We start from the raw sequence: 25364 nt of genomic DNA, 5'->3' as shown, positions 1-25364 counted from the left end.
TCATTAAAACACAGAAACAAAGGAATTGAACAATTGTGGCTTTAATAAAGAAAGACTTTCCATCACATCCACTTTGGTGTTGCTGTTCTTTCCATCAACTTTAAACTACATAACCCTGAACAAACAACATGAGAAGTAATCTATGAGTTATTTTAACAAAAGCCCTAGTACTATCTAGGCCTTGTGTAATCTCTTGGACTTGTGTAATTGCTTAGTAACATCTGACACTACTGTGTTTGTGCAGCCTCTGCTTGCTTGTCCCCAGGTGCCTTCTGGGAGCTGTAGTCCACCCTCTCCAGGAGCAGCAGCATCTCCATGTGCATGGTCTGCGGGAAGAGATCCACCGCCATGGCTCGGACGGGGCGGAACGGTGCTCCGTGCACTCTGTTGGATGGCGCTCTACACAGGCTGAAAGAGAAACCGAGGACTTTACATTTCAATGAAGAATGGGTATGACCAACTTCCAGAAAGTCACTTAATTGCCCAAAAAGGTTAATATAATTGTGTACATCTACGCAATTGCCGCAGTGTTAGCCATTCAGGCAGGACAATGAAAAAAACAAAACTCACTCAATGAAATTGGTCATGGCCGCCTTGGCGTTGCATGACACATAAACCAGCCTCTTCAGATGTTCTGCTCTCCGAATCGCCAGGACCACTTTGGAATCTGATTTAAATAGTCAAACAGTATAAATTGAGTGGATAAGGAAGGATTGATACATTGACTGCATTCCGGATATTAGCAGTTGGGGTTCTCCAAAGATTTGCCCTCAAGACAACCTCCACAGTAGCTTTCTGGCACATACGTCATTTTGTTATCCCAAAAAGGACCTACAATGATGCTGTCCACACTTCCATTAACACCAGCTAACCTTCCATAAATCCACTCGTTCTTTTTACTCACGCAGGCCTGCTCTTGGCGGGTCCACAATAGCAGTGATGTTGGGCGACACAAGAGCATTGAGAATGCTGGGGAACACGTCCTCTGCCTTCCCGCAGTGAAATTCAACGTTGTCAAGGCCTTAATTGAAAAGAGACGCAAGTCAGTCATTCAATGTGTAAAAAAATATATATTTTCAGACCAATAGCATCTACACCACCGTTACATAAGCTTAACACCCAATTACTTTGATTTTATATTTGGTTCTGCCATGCCTAGAGTCCTTTCAAAATGTCTCTGGCTGAAATGATTGTAATCAGGTATTTCTTAGACTTGTGCTACCATTTGACACAGATTTGTTTACCTTGGTTGCAGAACAGTATATTTTTGTGCAGGGATGATGGCTTCTACATTCCTCAAAATATCCATTGTAACAGCATGCCAGTCGGTCTTTACACATTGGAGTAATGTATATTTCATGTATCATTCATCTTGGTTTAGTTTGGATTGCCACACTCTAAACCTTTTTCTCTTGGGTTTTATTAGTAGAATAAGAGTTAACTCCCAACTAGAGACGAGGCAACCTACCATTGAGTTTGGCGTTGTGTTTGGCGTCCTGCACCGCTTCTTGGCAAAGCTCAATACCAATCACTTTCTTTACCCTCTGGGGACAGGCAGGAGAAAATAAAGTGGGTCAAAACTCGTCAGCAAAATAACAAAATAATGATTTTTGTAAAATAAAACAAAAAAAATCGAATACATTCAGAATAAACTTATTTCCTGTAAATAAATACAAAAATCTGAAATGACGACGCTTCAGGAGTCGATGAGGCACTTGACTCAAATTCAGTCTTTGGAACGAGGCCACGAACATACCTTAGCCAGAGAGATGCCGATGGTTCCCGTGCCGCAGCAGACGTCCAGCACCGTGCTGTCCTCGTCCAACTGCGCCCACTCCCCCACGGCCGAGTACAGCAGCTCTGCCGCTCCCGTGTTCACCTGGTGGGGACACACAAAAACGCTTTCACATCTACCCTGTGAACATCTGCATAACGGCGATGAAAATAAATATATATATATATATATATATATATATATATAATATCTATCATGGTGATTCAAATTACCTGGAAGAAGGAATGGGGGGAGACTCTGAAAGTCAGACCCAGGAGCTCCTCATGAATGTAACCTTCTCCGGCCACCAGCTCGCAGGGCAGGTCCTCCGGGTTTGGGGATGTCCTTAACAAATCCAAAAGGTATTGTACATACAGGCAAGTGATTTTTCATAGTCTGACATGGTTTTTCCGAACATTTATTTTCGGAGAGTCGGGCTGATTCTGATCCTCTCAATCGAGACACATTTTAACTGAGTGGTGCGTTTCTCACCTTTGTCCCTCTCTAACGAAGTACAGGGAGGTCACTCCACTGTCTTTTCCCTCTCCGTCGGTGAAGTGCTTCCTCAATGCGCTCTTCAGTGCGTCCAGTTCCTTCTCTTCAAGTTTCTGCAGTAAGTCATCGGTGAGATAAATAAGAGCAAAATGTAAACATACAAGACCCATATGAAATGTTGATGGTACTGTTATAAATAAAGAGATTTCTCACAAAGTTAGTTTTTTTTGGTCCTGCAAATAAAACCTGTCAGCAAAAAATAAGTAAACCCTTCAAGAGGAGAGTGTGCGTGCAGTTTCACAGTGAGTGTTTTAAGTTGTACCGAAAATAAATGGTGAAAAAGGGAACTCAATTCCACGACTGATATCAGGTATTCGAGCAGTTCCACAAATACACGAGCACAGTATCTGACCAGATACCGATTTCAGTTTCTCCGTATCCCAAATTTAGACAAATTTTAATACGATACAATGCTACTGATGGACGATGTTGCTACACAGGTGTCACAATACATATCCACAACGAAGAAAAAGACTTGGAAGTGAGAATTAAATACCTCTTCATTGCATTTTAAAAAATCTTATTTTCATTTCAGCACCTGTGGGTTGAAGAACACCATAGCCATAGCCTGCTTGGTCCTTGTGGTCCTCACAGTCAGCTGCTTCCAGTGCCCTTCATAGGTCTCAGGGCTGTACACGGAGTACGGTGTGGTCCTGTGGAGTGATAAAGTGGTAAAAGTCCGGCTAGATGGGAGTATATCACAACAGCAAAACTCGCCGTCCCAACATGGCACTCCATCGACACTCGGTACCTGATGAACTTCTGAAACTCGCTGACTACTCTCTTGGCTTCGGCTGAGACGTGGGTGGTCTCGGCCGGCCCCACCACGGCACAGGAGCCACCCTTATATTTTCCCAGGCGAAAACCGATCGTCTTGTCTTCGCCGTCGGCGCCCATTGAGATGAGGAACTCGCACTTGTTTCTGTATTCGGTCTGCAGGGACACAGTAGACAAAATATTCTAATAATGATTTTGATGTGGGCTTCAATGTGCAAGGGGTCGATTGTGGTAGACCCCTTAATATATTTGTTTAAATATGATAAGATACGTACATTATAAAAGGTTTGTGTTGCTTGTCAATAGAAGCCCTTATATGTGTATCTCAATGACTGGTGTGGTGGGTGCCAATCCTACCTGGGAAGGAGATGGTCGAATTGCTTCCAGAGAACAACACATATTGTTATATTTCCCTTTCTGTGAAAAAAGCCAAGGCAACATCGCTTTGTTGGTGCTGCCGATTTCCCTGAAAAGCAATGACACAGGTGTAAAACTTAAACCACACCTGAGATCTGTAGAAGGTACATTGATTGTACAGGATGACACCTGCCCAATTTTAAATGATTAAAAAAAAAAAAAAAAAAGAAGCGGGTGCAAAACCTAAAGTTGGACCAGTGCAGTTACAGTGCTGTGCCATTCATTTTGGTGGATGATTCAATGGGAATAGCTCTTACTTGGCCAACCTCTGCAGAACCCCTTCCACCTCCAGTTGCTTTCGGCGGAGCTGCTCCTCATAGGGCACGTTCCACAGAGGCGTCACCACATTGGCTATCTGCACGCTAAAGGGTTCCTCGCCCTCATCCGCCTCCTGTCTCTTGGAGGGCGGTTGACCCGCTCCTTCTCCCTCCTCCTGCCTCCTCTTCCTCAAGAGGGGGTCGGCCTTGGGCTTGGCCAGCCTCACGCTGAGCACCTGGCCCTTCCACAGCATGCCGTGCACCATCTTCATGGCCTTGTCGCGCTCCTCCTCATTCTTGAACGTGACAAAGGCAAATGTCTGCTTGCCAAACAACTTGATCTTGTGCGGGTTGAGGCCGTGCTTGGCCAGGAACTTCTTGAGGTCGTTGAAGCCGGTAAACTTGGGCAGATTCTGGATCTCCACTTTATAGATCTCAGAGGTGAAGAGGTCCCCTTTGATGTAACGGTACACACTGGTATCGGAGCCAGACTTCTCTTCTCCTTCCTGCTGGGATTCTGTTTTTTCACTGCGCATGGTATCCTTTTTGTTGTCACCAGACTTTTCCTCAGTAGAGGGTGACGCTTCGGCCAGGGGGTTGCAACTTACATCAGCCATGTTTCTGGACAGGGTAAAAAGGTCAACATCTTGAATAGGTATTCATCTGTACAAACATATCCAATAGACTTCAATAAACACACACACACTCTCTAGTTTTGTATTAATCTACAATAATCAATCAATTTGTATATCTTTGATTTGTATCATTGTGCCCCTTGTACAGTACGTTACACACTGTAGGTTATTATTCCCTATTAAAACCCGATACATTGTTGTACACCGTTAATACACTGTGCATACTGCACATACATGTATTTTTGACTATGGGAGATTTTTTTATTGTATTTTTTTGCTTTTATTGTTCGTGTCTTTTATTGATTACGTTTATTTTGTTCTTTTCGACTGTCGTCTTATGGTCTGCCATGTTGCGAATTACTAGTCTATTTAGGTGAACTTTCCTTTCTTAGCACAATATTTTAAACGACAGGCAGCGTTAAATGAGCTATGTCCGCGGCTCCGATATGCGTATCATAAATTGTTGACATTATGGCTAAAAATCGCCTCCTGGGATACAAATTAAAACCAAAAATGATGATACCACGCATGTGAGCATGGGGTGAGTACCTTCGCAGATTGGATTTCTCTTCTCACCATCTGGGCGCCGCCATGTTTAGACACGTGCAACATTCGGTGAACTTTGACCTTAGTGCTGCATTCCGATAGAACCAGAACTCGGAGAAATCCAAATCTCCGACTTGGAAAACGTGCGAAGGCGCCTCAATCGTAGAGTAAAAGGTGCACAAAGCGCCCTTTGCAATGGGGGTTTGTTTGGAACGTGCAACATACGTTCTGTCTTCACAAACGCCCCGATCAGAGCCGCTACACCGCTCCCCGTAATGCCGTTTAGCAGTACGCGGCACAAAGACAGCGACGGCCTTCAAGTCAACACTTACCGCTGGCGTCGCCTATTTGGAAACGCACGTTACCCGAAGACAACACACGGCCCCCGCGTGTAAACAACACAGAGCGAAGACGGATCATTACAAAGGACGAAACACGAAAGAACAAGGAATGAATCCAAGAGGAAAAACAGAAAAACACATGTCAATCATACACACACACGCACGCACACACACGCACACACACACACACACACACACACACACACACACACGCACACGCACGCACGCACACACGCGCGCGCGCACAGGAAGTGAGAAACCGGAAATCGCAAATACATCAATTCCAAACGTTTCGTCGAACCCACGATCTTTAATTGTGACATCATCGTGGTTTTATTATTTCTAAACATACGTCAGTTTAAATGACTTGACACGAGTGGGGGGGGTGGGGGGGGTAATAAAAAAAAACAATAATAATAATACAACGAATAAAAAAATATATACATTGGAAAAAAAAACAAAAAAAAAAACATTGAAACAGATGTTTTTCCAGAACGCGGTGTTTCAATAATAAAATAATCCCGAATGACTATAATTATTAATCATTTTAAATATTATGGACGGAGGCGTGGGCTGGAACGCGGGCGAGGGCACGCGCAGGAAATTGGGCGGGAAAGCTGCAGCGGCGGGATGAGCACGAAGGGAGAGGACGCGCCGAGTGGAAGCAGCAGCAGCAGCAGCAGCAGCGGCACCGCCACCACCACCGCCACCTCATCGAACAACATCCACAGTAACATGGCAGATCCCAAGGTGAGGCCGCCCCGCGAGCCTCGCGGCGGCCGTCGCCCCGGCGCCGGTTGGGAAATTAATGAGCGAAAAGCGCGTTTTGGTCGACGTTCGTCTAACTTTGTGGAGGGAGGCGCGGAACAAAAAAAAAAAAAAATGCCGGTAACGAGTCCACACTATTCGTGTCATTCGCGACGATATCGGTAACATACGCTGGGAGATGTGTGTAGAAATACCACTCAATCGTTGGTTACACTGGGGAGTTTTCTGTCGAGCGGTTTAAATGTGCGACTCGGTCCTTTGCCGCCTTATTTGAGTTGGACCAGGAGTGGTCCGAAGTAACAACTGGACGGCATGCTCCCCACCAGGGACCCAGCCAGCTAGCTTTGTAGCTCCCTTAGCACCAGCATCCACGAGGCCCAATGACCACCGTGGACAGTGTTGGAATGAAATGCCGCTGTAAGAAGAGGTAAAACGGGCACTTTGGCTTTGTCTGCCCCCCCCTTGATAGGAATTGCGACGGCTGCTAGCGTGCTAACGTTAGCCTACTTTAGCTAGCTACTTTACCATCTAACAGCCAGTCGCTGCGAGATAGACCCAACAATCGTGTGTACTACTCCCTTGAACCAAAAGCACGGAGTCAATTAGATGTTTGCAGTAGCTGTCATGTGCCATTATCTGTGAACCGTACTCGTTTAGGACTCCCGGAGCCCAGCCGCTGGTTCACTGGACTAGCAAGCCAGGGCTAGCCGCGACGGGCCTAATGGTAGTTAGCTTGAGTTACCTCACAGGGGAGATGTTCGAATTTCCCGTTACACGGCAGCCGAAATAGTCTAGTTTATTCTGTCCCTTTGCAAATATCTCCAGATGAGTTCCCCCACGAAATGCTGCATTGACCATTAGTTTGATTGCTGCCAAGTTTATCTTTGATCTTAAAATTCCCAGTTCTCGACTTGGCCGCTCTTCCTGCTAGATTCTAACAATGACTAAACGTATTCATCCATTTCCCCCCTTCCTATGGTGTTGTTATAACACTACATTCTGTCTCACATCAAAGATGCTTGGCTCAGCACCAGCAACAGCCAGATACAAAAGGCATTGCCTACTCCAACAAAAGCCACTCGCGCTTAAATCCCTCTATTGACACAGGCCAGGAATTGGTTAATGGAACCGACCATCTAGACAAACCTATAGTGAGTCACTGGCTAGGCAAGTTTATTTGTGTAGCACATTACATACATTAGTACACGCCCGCTTGAAATTTCAAACTTTCTAAGACATTTTAATGTCAGTTTAACAAAATGTCAATGATTCAACCCTGAGCCCGTTCAAAATGGTGCAGTTCAACAAAATGTAAGGACCCCAAATGTGACAATATTCTAAGACATTTTAATGTCAGTTTAACAAAATGTCAATGATTCAACCCTGAGCCCGTTCAAAATGGTGCAGTTCAACAAAATGTAAGGACCCCAAATGTGACAATATAGGCATATTACAACTTCAGGAGGAATAGTCGAGTCCAGGTTTCTTCAATGAATGATTTAGTAACATTTATATGGACTTCTTGCCGCACAGGGGTGTCCTGTGCGTGTTTGACGTTGGAGATTACATGCCTGGCGCTCGGCTCGCATTTCCAGCACTTCCTCTGGTGCTTTACATATTGGATGATGTCACAAATCGTCCAGCATAGTGGAATTGGATGTTGTCATAGAGTGGCTCTGTTAACCTAGGCTGTTCACGTGTTTATTCAAAGATAATTATTATTGCACGTCTTGTGTTCAAATTGCACCAAATTCGACACTACGCATCCTTGGGTCCCCAGAACTACACCGGCCAAGTGTGAAGTTGAACGGTTGTCGAAATACTCGAACGACATACGGACAGATTCCTAGAATTATAGATGGGGGCAAGTCAAAGTGCTTCGCATAAGCCATTATATATATATATATATATATATATATATATATATATATATATATATATATATATATATATATATATATATATATAAATTTACACACTCGGTGTGCACTTTATTAGGTACACCTGTATAATCCAGTACACCAACTCAGCCATGTACAGTGTACATCAAAAGAATAATAAAAGCATAGAAATAAAAATCTAAAAACGGATCAAAAGAAGTAATAAAACCTCAGATCAATGTAAAAAAGGCAAACATACTCACAAAGGAACTCTGTAAGACTAACTGCACACTCGATAAATCAATTAGATGTAAATGACCATATGGTATCAAAAATGTTATTTTAAAAGTGCCTGGAACAGTATTGACTTTAATTTGACTTATTTATTTGAATAAATGTTTTGTCTTTATTTCCCTCACCAGGAAGAACAAGAAACAACCACAGACAATGCAGAGGACACGAACCATGACCCCCACTTTGAGCCCATCGTGTCTCTTCCAGAGCAGGAGGTGAAGACATTAGAGGAGGATGAGGAGGAGCTTTTTAAAATGTAAGTTCTTTCAGCAAGGTGTGTGTGTGTGTGTGTGTGTGTGTGTGTGTGTGTGTGTGTGTGTGTGTGTGTGTGTGTGTGTGTGTGTGTGTGTGTGTGTGTGTGTGTGTGTGTGTGTGTGTGTGTGTGTGGTTAACATGGTCTGTTTGTTGGTTGTAGCAGTGATGCTGTGAAATAAACATGTCTTTGTCTCCCTTCAAGGCGGGCCAAACTGTATCGCTTTGCCTCTGAGAATGACCCTCCTGAGTGGAAGGAGCGTGGCACTGGTGATGTCAAGCTACTGAAACATAAAGAGAAGGGCACGATCCGCTTACTGATGAGACGAGACCGGACCCTGAAGATCTGTGCGAATCACCACGGTGAGAAAATCATGAGGTTGCTTCTGTGTAGTGTCAGTGGTTTTGGCAGGTCTGGTTCTATAAAAACTCTTTACGCAAAGTGAATAAAACAAAATCTTGGAGATGTTGTAAATGCCGACAATGGCTCCAGGAATAAGTGTTTGGCTTAGCTTAATATGTTGTGTGGGAAACCGGGGCCTCTTAGTTATTGAATATCTATATTCTGTGACATTTTGGCTGTCATCCCTTCACTATTCCAAATTAATTTACTGTGTTAGTAGTTAAGGCTTGAAATAAAAAAAAAAAAACACGTACAGATATGGATTCTGTCCAAACATGCTTCATTCACCAGAATCTATAAGCCCCCCACACAAATGATTGCTCTTATTGATGTCGACCAGCTGCATGCTGTTGGGACGGCAAAGACAGTTTTCAATTTTGCTGTAGCAAACCCGATCTCCACCCAATGTTGTTTTTTGTTTTTTTTTAATAACAACTAGTTTGTCAACACTATGAACAGGTCAAACTGTCGTCATCTCGATGAGTGCTGGTCTTATATCTGAATTGTTTTAAATGTAAATCATGTGACAGTTGCCTAATCTGATTCCTCCTGATGCTTTCGATATTCGGAATTGAATGGAAAATGGACTGAAATTAACTGAAATGTTGTTTCTGTGACTGTTTTCTATGTGGATGTATGTGTTAACAATCAGGGTAAATAAGCCTGCACCACCTGCATGTGGTAAAACTTGCTCAATGCTAGAAATGGCACAATCTTACGATTGGTATTTGAGGGGTTTGTCTTGAGTGTCTTCACCTTTCCACTTTTTATTGGATTTCAGTTCTTCCCTCGATGGAGCTGAAGCCCAACGCTGGTAGCGACAGGGCCTGGGTATGGAACACACTAGCAGATTTTGCGGATGAAAGCCCAAAACCTGAACTTTTGGCAATTCGCTTCCTCAATGCAGAAAGTGAGTATCCATTCTCTCTGTTTGTGTTGACAGAGTAAATCTGCTTATGCTTGTAAAATTTCAAATATTTTTTTTTTCCATTTCCCCGTATCACATAGTTTGCCCGCTGCGTTGTTGCAAGAAGCAGAGCTGCAAGTGCGTTCACTAGAGTTTTTTGGCCTTGGACTAGAGTTGCCGCAGATACCGGTGTTGGATAACTTTCGCCTATCAGTCCCGATGTTAATCCGAAAAAAAATTAAAAACCTTAAATACTAAGCATGTTATCAATTGGACGCTACAAAAGTGAAAGTGGCTTCCCCGTGACAGGGACACTCCATGCCCCCCCCCATTGAAAAATGTCATGTTAATGTTCTTTACTGGTTGGAAACATTCCTCAGTGCCATCCCTACCTAAGACTAATTTAACGCCCGGCCGGCGTCAGCAATCTTCACCTGTTTCAATCGCACTGTGTTTTCCTGCTTTGATCACTAAATTCTGTAGTTCACTCAGACAGGGATCTGTAGCAAAGTGTTTTAAGTTTCATATCTATGGTGGTGTCATCCAACACAAAGTTAGATTGGTGGTTTTGCCCTCTGGTGTTTAAAAATGGAAATGAAAAATAATAACATTTTGGGCTGAGCTCTGCTCCAATCCAACTTAGATTACGTTCAACTAATAAGTACATGTACTGAGTTAGCCAAATGCATTTCTCTGCATTTTACCATCCTACTTAGCAGCATGTGATCTCATGCTTACTGTTTTAAAGGCAGCTAGGTTCACCAAGCTGTAGACGGAGAGAGCAGCCATGTGGACTAACACAGTTCTTTTTCCAGATGCTCAGAAATTCAAGGTGAAGTTTGATGAGTGCAAGGAGGAAGCAAGAAAGTCTGAAAATGGAGCTGGTAAGTTAACAAGGAACTAAGATACTGACACGGCTTCTCCCAACCATCAAGATCTGAGTGAGCTGTGCTCTGTTCATAGAGTAGCCTCTTTGCGGTAGACGTACTACTAGTCTGTATTTGTCATGCGTTAATCATTATGGAGTGCATGATTGACTCTTTCGAAGCATGTCTGGATGTAACACTCATTACATTTAAAATATATTTTTTTACACACTGAATGCGCAGACTCACTCTGTTCTTTGCTGTTCACTCCAGCCTGGAACTTTTTCTGTCTGCTACATCAACATGTAGAATGTAGCACTGACTGGCTTTTCTGAGGAGCCAGTGTCCATATGTTCTGCAACACTGTTGAGATGTTTTCAACAAAGCTCTTTGCAGCAGGTGCCTTTACCTGCACTCAGCTCTTAGCAGTTATTGCTTTGATACTATTTTATAAGACTAACATGTTGGTCAGTGGTTGTTGTACAACTGGTTGCCGTTCAGTCTTCCAAGCCTCAGCGTTTTATTGATGAACTCTTTGGCCCCAGGCGAAACTGCGGACAAGGTGGCGGAAAAGCTGGAAGAGCTCTCTGTGAAGGAAGGCACGACAGAGGAAAAGAAAGAAGAGGAGAAAAGGGAGAAGGCAGAGGAGAAGAACTAAGAACCAGGAACTTGCTTTGCTGACCCAATTTTTCTTTCTTTTTTTCCTCTTTTTCTACAATAGACTCTAAAGGAACTGAATTTGGACACTTGAATTTTGAATTTAGTTATTTTTTTTTAACTGTCTTGTTTTTGTTTTTTTTTCCTCAAGATCACACATGTTCTTGGTGCCGCTTGTGGGGGAGAATCGCCACAAAAAGAAAAGTCGAATAGTCTATTCCCTCCCACTGGTCTCCTGTTTGCATCATGGAACGCCTCACTTTCCATTCTTTCCATCTGCAGTTTAATGTTTTCGGACAAACTGATCTGAGGCTTGTGATATTGATTAGTCCCACATTGGGGTAAGCGTGTTTTGTTCGGGTTTTTTTTTTTTTTTTTTTTTTTTTGTTACTCTGAAGCAAAGTTAGTTTTTGTAGGAAGAGAGGATGTCAGAGCCTGCTTGTTAGCAACACAGGGTCAGGGGCCCGCGATGCGTCCCTGCCCGGCCTTCCTTCCCCTCGTCCGCAACTCCACCGCCTAGATGCACGCAGTCAGGTGGGCACTCTTGGTGGATGCCTTGTAGCAGGTTTCACTTTCCAGGTTACCATGTTGCTCAGACAGGACAGACCACAAGAAGGAAGCCACTGAAACAGTGGAGATGCAGCTGCATATGAGGAATTGCAGATGATCAGATGCTTAGTTCTGTATTTCATTTCTTATTTTCTCAGCAAAGTCATTCAACAAAAATCCAAAGGCAACGGTTCATCAGATTTTGGTGTAGGCTGGGAGAACTAGTCTGTACTGTTATTTTTACACCGTAACATTCCCGCAGATTTAAAGCATGTAGATTATGTATAATGGAAGATTGTGTCTATGCCCTACCAGATGTCTGTGCTCACTACCATGAATCTACCCCCACTGAGTTCCCCCCCCCATTTCCTTCATAAAGTGCATCCAAGTGCCAGTGCATCTGTAAATACATGTACGAGGGCTGATACAAAAGTGTAAAGGCATTGATTTTGGCAGTTTTGTGCATCACTTGTACCCGGTGCTGAATCAAGACTTTCTTTTTGATCACCACTCGTATGATGAATGAAATGTTGCTTTTCAGTTGCACTTAAATGGTGTGAAAGGGTTTTCTCCACCTTCCAATAAAATTTCTCAAAGACCATGCTGTTGTTGGCTGTGGTTTTGAAAATCCTCCACTTGACTCTCTGTACTGTAACAAGCTAGGTACATGGTTTGTACATAGGCGAGGGCAAAGGTTCTTTGTATCTGAAAACTTTTTGGATGCTGGCTATTCATACTCCCATTTGTGACTGTCACTTTTAACTTGAGTGGCATTTCTCTTTCCACCCAATGTGCTTCACACGCTCTAGTCGCTGTAGTCGGCACATCCTCAACCTTTCATCCCACAGTTGTGACGCAACAGCTCCTCATTAAAGTTAGAACCATCAGGCAGGAGGGGAATGACCTCATCTGCACAGTTTGTAATTGAGATTTTGGGGGAAAAAGAAGATTCAAAACAAAGTGGCAGCTTTCAAGATAGATTTTATTAATCAGATGGTTGGGATGGACAAAAATAATAGATGTACCTATGAAACTATATATATTTTTTTATCTTTAATCTTTGACAGTAACATCCCACTTCAAACCCTCACACTAGTTTTTAACACTGTTCGCTGTACCAGACAGCCGAGTCGATCGGACAGTTTGGGCTTATAACCCGGGGCCGTTCCAGAGCAACCCCTGCTTCCCAGCGGGGCTTCTTGAGTGGTCACTTTTGGCACTGAAATCTCAAGGCAGCTTTATTATTGTCGACAATATCGTGATCAACATTTCAACTCGACACGACCTCTCGCAGAATACATTTTCCTCATCATACAATTATAGTTCACACCGCAAGATAGAACAGCTTCTATAACATCTTCATATAGGTGAATTGATCTTTCCTTGAGTATCTCGTTTTACTCACCGACGTTATAAATTATCAAAAAAAATAACAAACACCCATTCCGAGCTTTTAAGTATCTGTATAAAAAAAGATGTATCAAACATAGATTTGAGAAGTCGGCTATATAAAAAAAAGGAAATACACCGATAAAAACAATTTCAACGAAACGGCCAAGATCCAGTTGACTTCATTTTTTTTTTTTTGTTGTTGTTTACTACGTGACGATGGCTTTTGTTTTCTCCGCGTCCTTTCCGAACCCGGACATGTTTTTAACACAACGCAAACCGAAAACTACACAGAGTCACTAGCCCCGTAACGGTCCCCGCAGAGTCGCACCCGTCGTTGGCAAAGCCGCTACTCATAACCCCGCAAAAACGTATACACAACACAAAACGACCACGCAGGCTTCTCAAACATGTGTCGGTTGTGTGTAAATGCCCCAAACAAGCGATCAAAAAACAACCAAACAAACACGGGCTCGGAGCGGAGCGGCTGCTGCTTCGCCGCCAGACGCTTCGCTGCCGCAGCTGCTGGCTGTGAGACGTACGGCACGACGTCCTCCGGCCACCGGGGGCAGCAGCGGCAACAATGCGAGCGGTGCAGTCGAAGAAGCCTCCCGGCTCCACGCTCGACTCGTCGTCCCTAGCGCTTCTTTTTGGGGCGTCCACACACAACCGACACGTCGCGCCGTCGCGCCGGGTTAACACCAATATGTTATGCGAGTCCTGCGGGGACGTTGGCGTTGCAAAGTGCGCCGTACTTCCATTCATTATTGACTATTTGGGTTTGAATAGCGGGCACCGTTACGGGGGCTAGAAAGTCACAAGATAGAAGCTGCGTTGAGGCTGACCAGGCCCCGAACTCCCAGCGGGGCCCACGTTCCATGAGGTATTTTCGACATTTTCACGACGCGGACACTGTGTGCTGCGTGGCTAATGTTGAAAGCGGAACATTTCGGAATAATAATAATAATAATAATAATGGTAAACCATCCATCAAGTCCCCTCAGAATTCTCATTTGCGATACAACTTAGAGAGGCGGGGCTGTACCTCCGATAGAGCCTAAACCTTCGCCAGAGACCGTTCATCATCTATGAATCTGCCGCCGATAATGACAACTTTGTACTCATCCCTGAGGAGAACCCCCCTCTTCCTTTTCACTAAGATATATTGTATATCACAATCAAAAGATGTATAACTAACATAGCAACTTAAGGGGAAATCAACTATCACATTTAACCTTGGATGAAGCTCCTGGTAAAATAAAACAACACTAAATGACTCAAGCGTGCCACAAGCGACAACGATCCGCAAAGAACCGAGTTCGGTTCTTGTCGTCGTCGTAATCCTTTCGTTGTAAGAAGATCCAATCTGACGCTATTTGAATGGCATTCAATACCTAGAGTGGGAGTCAGGCCTTTCTGGGCTTCCAACGCGGCCACCTGGGGGGGGGGCGACGTGATTCTTTTCCTCTGCTTCCGATCTCAAAGTGTCCTGTGTTGTCTGTACTTTCAGTCGGCGGCGGTTCACCACTGATCAGTTTTATCGTCTCCTGAATAAAACGGGATTGGAATGAGCGGAACAGTACGCGTCTATGTTAAGCACCTTGACTTGTTGAGGTCAACCCACCCTTGATAAAGGGCATTATTCTTCTGACGGATGTAAAGAGATAATGCGTAAAAAAACAAATCATCTGCAGTGTTGCAGTTATACCTATAGTGCTTGTTCTAGTAAAGTGTGTGTGTGTGCGTGCGTTGGTGTGAACATGTGGTTGCATGACCGCCAAAGTAATACAACAGGCCACAACCGAGAGACTACAGGGATATCATTAGGCGCTGGCTGGACAGTTCACTCTGATGATCGACACGACAAGCCACGAAATATCACGACACGACACTCCACTCCACTCAAAAACGACAGCCCTCGGACGTACTGGTTGGGCTCCCTATTGGCCCCTGTAGGACAAACACACAGGCAGTCAGGAGCCGACCATCAGGAGCGGAGAAGTCCTCGGCGTGGAGGTGGTGTCCAAAGCCGGAAGTGCTAGGAGCCCCGTAGCAGGTTATTTCTCGGTATTGTTCAATACCTGGAAACAACTGGAGAGTGTTTCTGCCCACAGCAGGGGTGATGGCCGCTGTTGCCCCCCGCGCCACTCACACAGAGATCTCGTAAGTGGTGCCGCCCACCCCCGTGACCTTTTTGACGTTATTGTGGCGACCGGGGCTGAGGGGCGTGCCCTGGGAGCTGAGGTGGCAGTCCTTTTGGCCGTTGACTTTGCTCTGCATCACGGCCTCCCTGAAAGGGGGAAGGAGAAATAGGACAAGAGAGGGATTCAAAACGACGGGTCAACGTTCGGGGGGGGGGGGGGGGTTACAAAACACCAAAGTTGTTAAGGGGTGGAGTGAGTTAGTACGTCAAACCACAAGGTGAGCGGGTCCATTGGGGCCGCATGTATGCGGGCAATGGAGCTGTCTCGGAAGGGAATCACAAAGAGCAGAAGAAAATAAATTAAATGATTTTAAAGAAGATGAGGTGTAAGGGTGTGTTTGTTAGTATTGTTAGGTGTTATGGGTGTGTTGAAAAAACATGCAAATGAAAACGTGCAGTCCATCAACTTTATTCAACAGATGGCATATTAGGAAAGTAATACAAAATGCGAACGAAAACATTTTTCTATGATGGCAAAAAGAAAAGAAATCCAGTACATAGTACACACCAGACAGTATTTATGAAGTCTTTGAAGTGTCAAATATGCAAAGAAGTTATATGTATAAGTCCTCAGCCATCACAAGACTTAGACTCACAACAGAGGGCGCCAGGCTTCAATGCTCCTCCACTGCCCAACAACATGCATGCGCAGTCCCAGAAAGGGGGTATGTTAGGATTCGTACCTTGGGCCTCCCAGGCGGGGGGAGTCTGTCCTCTCCAGGTTGCCGATATAGGACAGTTTCTGGTGGGTGTAAGAGGGCGAGCGGGGCATGGCGGGGGAGTGGGGCGACTGGTGGGCCGGGGAGCGGTACAGCGGCTCGGGGCCAGTGGTCCGGCCCTGGCTGCTGTTAGTGCTGCTGTGATCTGTGTGCAGGGAGGTGGATGAAGTCCTGGGGGCACGGCCCAGCGTGGAGCCGGCGTGGCGCAGCACAGGGGTGCGCTGGCCGTAGCCCACCAGCCCCACCCCCATCAGGTTGTCCCTGGAGCCTCCGTAGGCCGGGGGTGTGGGGCCTCTGGAGGAGGGCCCGCGGGGCCTGTCCTGGTAGCACGAGCCGTGGGGAAGCCCGTAGCCCCCCGGGCTGTCAAACATGCCCGAGTCGTGGGCGTAGGCCTGGGCCTGGGAGCGCCCGTGCAGCATCTGCAGCTTCTCCCTCTCCTCCATCTCCTTCCGCTCCTGGATGGAAGCCATGATGGTCTGGGAGAGGTTATCGTAGCGCACGGGGGAAGGGTCCCTGTCCCTCAGGTGGGGCGAGCGCCTGCCCAGTCCTCTGGCCTGCATCACCGGGCTGTACGTAGGGGGGGCCTGCTGTCTTTGCAGTTCGGCTTCCCGGTTGTGGCACATTTTGGTGGGCAGGTAGGGCGAGTGGAACCCCATGGAGGAAATCCCTGGGTGGGCCATGCACTCGGTGGCCCCCGCCGGGGAAACGTTGGGGTTCAGCAGGCTGTCGTAGGACAGGCTACCGTTTCGGTTGGACAGGGTGCCGGGAGTGAAGACGCTTTTGTAGGGGGTGGAGGTGAGTGTCTCCGGCTGCAGGGCAGGGAGCTGGCCCTTGTCCACCCGCCGGTGCGCCTGTTTCAAGCTCAGCGTGCGGGTGCCGATGGGGTAGGAGTCGAGCTGGAGAGGGGAGGACTGGAAGGTGCGGTGCAGGGGAGCGTTGCCGTACTCGGGGAGGTCCAGGTTGGGCTCCGAGCGGTAGTCGTGACCGCGGACGCCCTCTTCCAAGATGGCCGGCGTCTTAAGGTCATCGGGCATCACAATCTAAAATGGGTGAGCACGAGACAAAGGGTTCAAGTCGTTCAGAAACAGTGCGCTGCTGTTGAGCCTTCACATACTCAGGGGTAAGTAAAGTGCCAGACGGAACCATATCATTGCATTACACACTATGTTTTCACACTAAAGTGCATCCAAACCTTATGTCGCTCTGTTTTGTCCATAGCCTTGCACAAGTATTGAATGTTCAAAACAATTTATAAACAAGTTTGTTTGCATTTCCTACCTTCTCTCCAGCAGCATGGTAGTGGACCTTTGGCATGGTGCCGAAGGAGGGCCTGTATTTGTACATGGCTGGGGTGGAGGGGTGTGTTTTACCAGACAGAGAACTCTCTAGAACACGCACACATGCACACACAAAGAAAGAAGACCAGATTTAGTATTTGATAATGATTATGTGGGCCAAGATATAAAATGGTGCTACAGTGCATGTACTGAAAACAGGGAGCTGCAGATTAATATATATGTTTTTTAAGCCTCCTTGAGCAATACACGGCCTGACTTAGGGCCGTAGCCCACCAGCCCCACCCCCATCATGTTGTTCCTGGAGCCTCCGTAGGCCGGGGGTGTGGGGCCTCTGGAGGAGGGCCCGCGGGGCCTGTCCTGGTAGCACGAGCCGTGGGGAAGCCCGTAGCCCCCCGGGCTGTCAAACATGCCCGAGTCGTGGGCGTAGGCCTGGGCCTGGGAGCGCCCGTGCAGCATCTGCAGCTTCTCCCTCTCCATGTCCTTCTGCTCCTGGATGGAAGCCATGATGGTCTGGGAGAGGTTATCGTAGCGCACGGGGGAAGGGTCCCTGTCCCTTGGGTGGGACGAGCGCCTGCCCAGTCCTCTGGCCTGCATCACCGGGCTGTACGTAGGGGGGGCCTGCTGCCTCTGCAGTTTGGCTTCCCGGTTGTGGCACGTTTTGGTGGGCAGGTAGGGCGAGTGCAACCCCATGGAGGAAATCCCTGGGTGGGTCATGTACTCGGTGGCCCCCGCCGGGGGAAATGTTGGGGTTCAGCAGGCTGTCGGAGGACAGGCTACCGTTTCGGTTGGACAGGGTGCCGGGAGTGAAGACGCTTTTGTAGGGGGTGGAAGTGTCTCCGGCTGCAGGGTAGGGAGCTGGCCCTTATCCACCCACTTGTGCGCCTGTTTCAAGCGCAGCGTGCGGGTGCCGATGGGGTAGGATTCGAGCTGGAGAGGGGAGGACTGGAAGGTGCGGTGCAGGGGAGCGTTGCCGTACTCGGGGAGGACGCCCTCTTCCAAGATTTCACCAGGGCTTACAGGTGAAATCCATCCAAGAGGTGTGGCAAATGCAGACGCAGTACCACCGACCACCACCAGGAGGCGGTAGTACTCCTCGGAGGAGACACACTGGTTCACTCCCTGACAATGCAGCATGTTACTAGAGATCCACCATAGAGATCTGGCTCCTCATATAGCTTTACAGAACAGGTCCTCAATGTATCATCATCATCATCTTTATCGAAAGCGATTACAAAACCCGCCCTGAAATAACAGCCTCCCGTCCTCCATCCCCTGGCTCGTTCAAACGGCATTGCCAGGTGCTGTAACCTCAGTAGTATAGATTCGTTTATTTTCCAAAGAAGCCGATGACCTGCCACAGGCACGGGCATCCATCAGGCTAAACCAGCACTACGTCAGACACATTGTCACACGGCTGATTTAAGAATCAGGTTTGGTGAGACAGCGGTTTGGTGCAGTGCTGATGGGATGGAGAGGCTGGATTTGTGTGTGTGTGTGCGTGTATGTACTGTATATCTATCTATCTATGGGTTTGGTAGTCCACAAGTCAGGAAGTAAAAGTATAACAGTGAACGAAAAGGAGAAAAATGGGGTCGTGCGTGTGAATGTATGTGTGTTCGAGGGGGGTGTGTGGATCAGCTGTTGGGTCCTTTTACCTTCGCTGGAGGTCAGCTGGCTCTTCAGCTGGTTGTACCTGTCAGCCTTGGGGGGCAGGGGAGGCTGAGCGTCTTTGTCGTCCAGGCTGCTTTTGGACTGGAAAGTGGGGGTGGTGATTAAAACTACTCACAATGCATACGGTACACAACAAGATCCTTTCCCCCCCCACGGGCGATTCAGAAGTATCAGCTAGAAACACGGATTAACTCGATGGGCCGATGAGTAATTTTTGAATAAATGACTAAACAATCAGTTTGTAGACCTGCCAACCTGCACGCATTTTGTGTACCAACCACACAATTTTTGGTCAAAATATGCAGGTATGAAATGCCAGCTGAGGCTAAGCAAAAAAAAACAAAAAAAACGGAAAACAATAAATCAGTCAATAAATAACAATACCGTACATTGGGTATTTACACTACATCCCTGGGATTGGACCAGATGCTACGACCTGTGGTTGTGTAAGCCCTCCCCTCCCTCTCCTCTCACTCAACATCCACTGATACGCAGCGCACTGAGCGAAGCACTACTATATTATCCACCCAAGCTGCATTGCTGAGGTAAAATGGGAAGTAGGGGAGTAAAAATCACAAAATGTGACGGCAATGTTAACATATAAAGTGTTGGTAATAGAGATGCACGAATCAGTCGGTCAGTTTTCAGCTTGATCAGTGTCCAAATCAGAAATCTCACTATTGTGGTAACTGAAAATTGCAGTGGTAGTCTGTATGTGCAGCTGTGCTATCACGTGATCAGGTCACGCGATGTATTTGTCATAGACGTACAGCAGGTATACCCAATGAGACCAAATGATAAGAAAATTGTATTTCTTCGATCACGGATATAAACTCTAAATGATCAGATGACACTGTAAAATGTATTTAAAAGTCAATGTTTTATCATGAACATACAGTTGAATGAAAATCAGAATTGGCAGGTCAGATTTTTTTTTAATCTGAATCGGTCAAGAAAATTGCATCTCTAGTTGGTAAACATGTTCAGTAACTTAACAAGATGATGCATTTTAAGGGGTATATCCTAATGACTGAATTTGTATACTGTATATAGTTGGCCGTAGTAGCTTGCTTACGATGTAATTAGCCTTGTTACGAGACGTCTATGGTGTGAATAACTGATGGAGTCATTTAGCTGCAGTAAATCCAAAGCCACGGAGACTCCCTGTTTCACTATTGTGGTACTAAAAATCTTTTCCCAAGGTTAGCAGGTCTGAGATCGGCATTGAAAACAATATGGGAAAAATATGTATCAAATGAAAAGCAGAAGAAAACCAACACACTGTTCAACTTCACTTTCATGTGACGAGAAAATCGGTAATATATTTTAATACTGGGTAACAATTGCAACAATATGAAAGGTAAACTAAAATTCTACATTTAGAGGTGAGTGGGATTAAAGATGTAATTTGTTCTCCGAGTGTTCAAGCACAAAAGTGTTTTAACATCAAAATCTGAATCCAAGACGAAAGGCTGCTTCACAACTAATCCGTATCCGCACCCGGCAATTGAATGCTCTCCCTAGTGGCCGTCAGATTAACGGCATCTGAGTTTGGCATCGCATAACGTCACATAATATGTGACGTTATGTGATGCCATCTCAGCACCACAGTGCGTCACAGTTTATCGCCTGCAGAGTCCGACTCTCCATGGAATGAATGGACTTCGGGTTTGTTGTTGGCGTTTGTCCTATTGATTGTGAAGTAGGCTCACGATTGGAAACACAAGGAGCGTTTACTTATTAAAGAGTATGATGCTACTTGGTAAGAATGATCAAGAATTTCCCTGAATGTGAAGCTTTCGCGAGGCATTCATTCAGAATTGTTTACACAGCTCACGCCTCGTCAAGCCACTCACCTTGGAGCCCACGATGGTGCTGTGGATGCCGTTGTCGCTGACCTTGATGGTGATCTGCCGGTCCGAGAGGTCCGGGCGGAGGAAAGGGGGCTGGATCTTGATGGGGGGCTTCTTCCTGGAGACCACCACGTACCTAAGAGAGGGCAGCGGAGCGTTGACAGGCGTACAAGGACAATGTCGCCATGGTTCAGTGGCTTAGTCATGAAATGACATTCCTCTGGGGACTTGAACATGACTTTAAAGGCATCTGAGGTAACACAGCATCTCTTAATCTTTTACTTTGTCCCTCAAATGCATCGTCGGAATAAATAATAAATATTATTTTTTAAATAAATAATACATAAATATTTAAAATAAATAAACACAAACATCCACATAACTCCTCTTTCCCATTAACTGTGGTTCAACAAAGTGATTCCATTCTCTCAGCCCCCTGACCCCACCATGGTAGTTGGCTGCATCCAGGCAGAACTATGGACACACACCTCGCCACCCCTCACAAACATCACCGCAGTCTCTGTTCTGACGAAAAGTGTGTTTGCACCAGGAAAAAGAGGCGGCCCGCACGCGCACACGCACGCACACGCACACACACACACACACACACACACACACACACACACACGAATGCAGAGACCTTTCTTACCTGGGAGCCAGGGGACTGCATAAGACATACTCCACGTTGCCACAGCAACCTCGAGTGAACGGATTTACTCCTCCTCGGAACTTGCCCGTCACCTGTGCAACACAGAGTGTCTTCCTTTTAGAGTGGGCAGCGGCGCAGAGACAAGGCCACAGGCGCCCGCAGGACACACACGCACAGAGGCATGGATGGATGGAAGCACACACACACACACACACACACACACACACACACACACACACACACACACACACACACACACACACACACACACACACACACACACACACAATCTCCCTCTCTCACACAGGCAGACAGATAAATCCTTGGCTTTAAACAGTTGAGGGAGGAAGGGGAGGCTGTTGGAGCATCAAGCCCAATAATAAGGCCTATCTGTGTGTGTGTGCGTGTGTGTGTGTAGCTCTCATTGTGTACTCTACTCACCTGTTCGTTTGTGGTGCGCCCCCTCGCCACGAGCACCATGTGGAAACCCGCGAGCCCCATGACGGGGATGAAGAAGAGCCCGGCGATACACATGACCACCAGGCTGGACACAAGAACGTCAGGGGCAAAGCGGCAACTTTGATTACGACAACTACAATGTTTGAATAAAATATTAAAATATTCAATACTCAATTGTTAAATTTAAGTGCAATATGAGGCACACATGATACCTTCTTCCTTTAAACATGGTAGTGAATGAAAAAATGTGATTAGATCCGCCCCCAGTAACTACATTACTACACACAGCTTAAAACTACTACTACACTATCATATTAACATATCAATTACTCATGTTTATAACAAACTAAATTTCATGAAAATCTGTTCAGAATTAAGCGAGTTGCAGTCGGTTTTGAAGAGAAGTCTGCATCTTTCAAAACATGGTATTTGTTTACTTGCGGATCTTGATCGTTCCAATATGAGGGACACGCAGACGCATAGCAGCGACATACAGCAGCTCATTCAGGACATGTCATAAAATATCAGCGACGGTGCACGATGTATTGTAAAGCAATCATTGCGTTTTAGAGTGAAACACAGCACGCATCTGTCTTGTCTATCTTCTTTTCACTGCAAATCTGCATCAAGATTTAGGGAATTATGACTTCAAAAAGTAACAGCGGCAGTAAAACTGTATTTCACTATGATGGTTAACTTTTGCGATTGCTCCGCGGTTCACATGCGAGCCGAACCGTGGGGGGGTCTGTACTACTTTCCGTTACACCACTAGATTCTAGCACACTGCACTGGGATACTATGGAAATCAACAGTGCAGCGTTGTGCCTTGTCGTACTAACGAATGCACTTTGGACGCCAAATAATTGCTGGGAACTTATTTTGAGACTTGAATTGACGCAGTTGTGGTTCTCCAGCTCACAGACCAAAGACCCTTGAGGTGTCCATGAGCAAAGCACTTAACACCAAACGGGGTTAAGTCCAATTCCCTCTCCTTCCCTCCCTACGTCTCCTCTACCTCATTGTGATGCAAGACTCACAAACGATTTGTTTATAGCGAACATATCTTTTAAATGACTCTAGAGTCAGGAGTCACTCCGGCAAAACAAGTGCTTTGACTGGTCACAGCGGATTAAAACGTTGAATGTAGTTAATTCACCATTTCCCTCAGTCCATTCCCTCTACCTTCCCGTGATTCAAGACTGAACGATCATTTGATGAGAACGATTCGTTGTAGTGAACGAACCGTTTCTGGTGAGTGACTCGTTCATATTGAACAAGTCTTTTAAATGACTTCGGAGGAAGGAGTCACTCAAGCCAAAGTATCCCTTCGTTCAGTCGTTCGGCCGGGTACTCAGGAATTCACTGCTTCTCAACTCTCAATTTGCAAAGTCAAGAAATTGAACACATCTTTTTGCAAAACGACTCATCAAGAACCCAGTCTCTAAAAAAATAAAAAATAAACAGCCAACCGCTTTTGTCACTACTACCTTTTTTCTTCCCTGACTTTCCCTTTCAAGCGGAAAAATCTAGTCCCACAACCCACCCAGGCCAGTGGAAGGATACGTGACTGTGGTGTGCAGCGTCGCCAGCCTCTCCCGGTGGTGCAGCACGAAGATGAGGCCGAAGGAGAAGACGCCCACCATGTGCACGCTGAGCGACAGCAGGAAGAGGAAGAAGTAGCGGTAGTTCCGCCGGCCGATGCAGTTGTTGACCCAGGGACAGTGGTGGTCGAAGTCCTGGGCGGAGGAGGAGGAGTGGAACATGAAGAAACATCCCGCCAACATCCCATCCCCCACCATTTTCTAGTTTCAATCGTGTTCTCGTTCATCGTTTCTGAGCTGTTGTGAGCATTAGGTATTTGAAAAATTCATTTTTCAAATGCCAAGTCTTGAAAGATGAAAAATCCTTGGTTGTGGGGTCCGTCCTGTGGCCTCCTCGCTGCCTCTGAGCTCTAAGTGGTAATTAAACACCCGTTTCATTTTCTTCCTTTCATATCATCAATTGCAGGGCAAAAGACTGCGGGCAAACGGGGGCCACAGACACAGCTTTTAGGGGGGGTGGGTTGGCTGCTGAGCAGGAGGAAGCTAATGTTGAAGCAGTGTGGCGGATAAAACAAGCTGGAAGGGGAGGTGAAGTCATTGAAATAAATGTTATATACGCTAGCAGGTGCTGTAACTTACTACAACTAGTGTTGAAAATATCCCCTAAATCGCTATGAACACCTTCCTTCTGACTTGGTAAGTCCGTTGGCTGAGTCGGCAAAGCGCAGCAACACATGGGTATGGATTGTGGGGGACGCTGGATTAGTAAATAAAATACAAATAAAATATATCAAATAAAAGCGAACGCTGACTAGTTAGGAGTTTAATACACATTTGATACACTTTTTAAAATGTATTTATTCCGTAAGGGTTAGGTCCCGTATATAACATAATCAAGGCATTGAGAAAAAGTTTAAATAAAAAGTAGCAATGGCAATAGTGGCTAATAGCAATTTTATAAATGATATAAAAAAATATATATAAATATCACAAAAAGTATAATGGGAATATAAATGAAATTCCAAACAAATATAATTCTAATGAGTTTTAAAGGCTAAATGATTGGTTAAACCCTAGTGTCTCAATTAGAAGACAAAGATGAACATCCAATATTAAATAAAACAATAAAGACAGAAGCAATGATAAATGATGTAATAATGACGAGATAGAGGCTTTAAATTACGGGACCATCTGTCGCACTTTTAGCGAGAAAGTCAAATATAAAACCCCCTGGGACCTTTCGGTTTTTTGTGTGCGTCCCTCCTCACCTCCACACAGTTGTCGCAGACGCTGCAGTGCGAGCAGCGCGGCGGCCGGTAGAAGTGGCAGGTGGCGCACCACTTCATCCGCACCTGGATGCCCTTGATCTCCACATTCTTGTAGAGCGGGGCCCGGAAGTCGTCGTCCTTGTCCTCATCCTCGTCGGCTGTGAGCGCACCCACACACGCAAAATAGAAAATATGACTCTAGGCTGGAGGCTAACATTCACCCTCTCTCTCTCCGTTTTCTCGATGCATTAGTGGAGATTTTTGAGCACGCACAAATACTTACAAACAAATGCACAGATACAGAGCTGCACAAATACACAGTTGTGATTCCATTTGACATTTGACAGTCGCCGCCACTGCTTGCTCTCCGGATGAGGAGGGAAAAGCCGGCGGAATATATATTTTACAATTCTGACACCGCGGCTGCTTAACAAGC

General features: G+C 45.9%; 3 protein-coding genes across 5 annotated transcripts in view; 1 reads left to right on the top strand and 2 right to left on the bottom strand.

The window, feature by feature from the left end:
- Positions 1 to 25: 25 nt before the first annotated feature.
- Positions 26 to 5448, bottom strand: trmt2a (tRNA methyltransferase 2 homolog A). 2 transcript variants are annotated; one of them, XM_080003994.1, is made up of 12 exons: positions 4965 to 5448; positions 3781 to 4401; positions 3464 to 3572; positions 3081 to 3262; positions 2868 to 2982; positions 2267 to 2382; positions 2008 to 2119; positions 1757 to 1879; positions 1469 to 1544; positions 905 to 1021; positions 571 to 667; positions 26 to 408 (listed from the first exon to the last, which is right to left on the bottom strand). In XM_080003994.1, the coding sequence occupies exons 2-12, from the start codon at positions 4395 to 4397 to the stop codon at positions 228 to 230; spliced, it is 1845 nt and encodes a 614-aa protein (XP_079860120.1). In that variant the 5' UTR covers positions 4398 to 4401; positions 4965 to 5448; the 3' UTR covers positions 26 to 227. The 2 variants fall into 2 exon arrangements, with proteins under 2 accessions (XP_079860120.1, XP_079860121.1); XM_080003995.1 differs by having other exon boundaries at positions 5294 to 5448.
- A 485-nt stretch (positions 5449 to 5933) lies between these two features.
- Positions 5934 to 12479, top strand: ranbp1 (RAN binding protein 1). Its single transcript, XM_080004666.1, has 6 exons — positions 5934 to 6052; positions 8373 to 8500; positions 8702 to 8859; positions 9681 to 9809; positions 10622 to 10690; positions 11218 to 12479. Exons 1-6 carry the CDS (start codon positions 6038 to 6040, stop codon positions 11328 to 11330), a joined length of 612 nt encoding a protein of 203 aa, XP_079860792.1. The 5' UTR covers positions 5934 to 6037; the 3' UTR covers positions 11331 to 12479.
- Positions 12480 to 13452: 973 nt separating this feature from the next.
- The window catches only part of zdhhc8b (zDHHC palmitoyltransferase 8b), a 63129-nt gene continuing 51217 nt past the window's right edge, over positions 13453 to 25364 (bottom strand). For both annotated transcript variants that reach the window (XM_080003619.1, XM_080003620.1), the window contains exons 3-11: positions 24929 to 25086; positions 23683 to 23855; positions 22102 to 22204; positions 21661 to 21752; positions 21015 to 21147; positions 19143 to 19239; positions 17468 to 17574; positions 16154 to 17229; positions 13453 to 15557 (exon numbers count right to left, since the gene is read on the bottom strand). In XM_080003619.1, the coding sequence (XP_079859745.1) occupies positions 15416 to 15557; positions 16154 to 17229; positions 17468 to 17574; positions 19143 to 19239; positions 21015 to 21147; positions 21661 to 21752; positions 22102 to 22204; positions 23683 to 23855; positions 24929 to 25086 (2081 nt within the window). In that variant the 3' untranslated portion in view covers positions 13453 to 15415. The remainder of the gene's footprint in view (positions 15558 to 16153; positions 17230 to 17467; positions 17575 to 19142; positions 19240 to 21014; positions 21148 to 21660; positions 21753 to 22101; positions 22205 to 23682; positions 23856 to 24928; positions 25087 to 25364) is intronic.

The sequence above is a fragment of the Zeus faber genome, assembly GCF_960531495.2.
Source record: "Zeus faber genome assembly, chromosome: 7".
Taxonomy (NCBI): Eukaryota; Metazoa; Chordata; class Actinopteri; order Zeiformes; family Zeidae; genus Zeus; species Zeus faber.
Note: the sequence above shows the minus strand (reverse complement) of the source record. Positions and strands in the feature narration are given on the sequence as shown.

Coding starts and splice junctions, on each gene's coding strand:
- trmt2a (XM_080003994.1), bottom strand. CDS start 4,397: ATGGCTGATGTAAGTTGCAACCCCCTGGCCGAAGCGTCACCCTCTACT. Junction 3,573..3,780: donor GTTCTGCAGAGGTTGGCCAA/GTAAGAGCTATT, acceptor ATTGCTTTTCAG/GGAAATCGGCAGCACCAACA. Junction 2,383..2,867: donor TGGTGTTCTTCAACCCACAG/GTGCTGAAATGA, acceptor GACTTACTGCAG/AAACTTGAAGAGAAGGAACT.
- ranbp1 (XM_080004666.1), top strand. Junction 9,810..10,621: donor TCGCTTCCTCAATGCAGAAA/GTGAGTATCCAT, acceptor TTCTTTTTCCAG/ATGCTCAGAAATTCAAGGTG. Junction 10,691..11,217: donor AAAGTCTGAAAATGGAGCTG/GTAAGTTAACAA, acceptor CTTTGGCCCCAG/GCGAAACTGCGGACAAGGTG.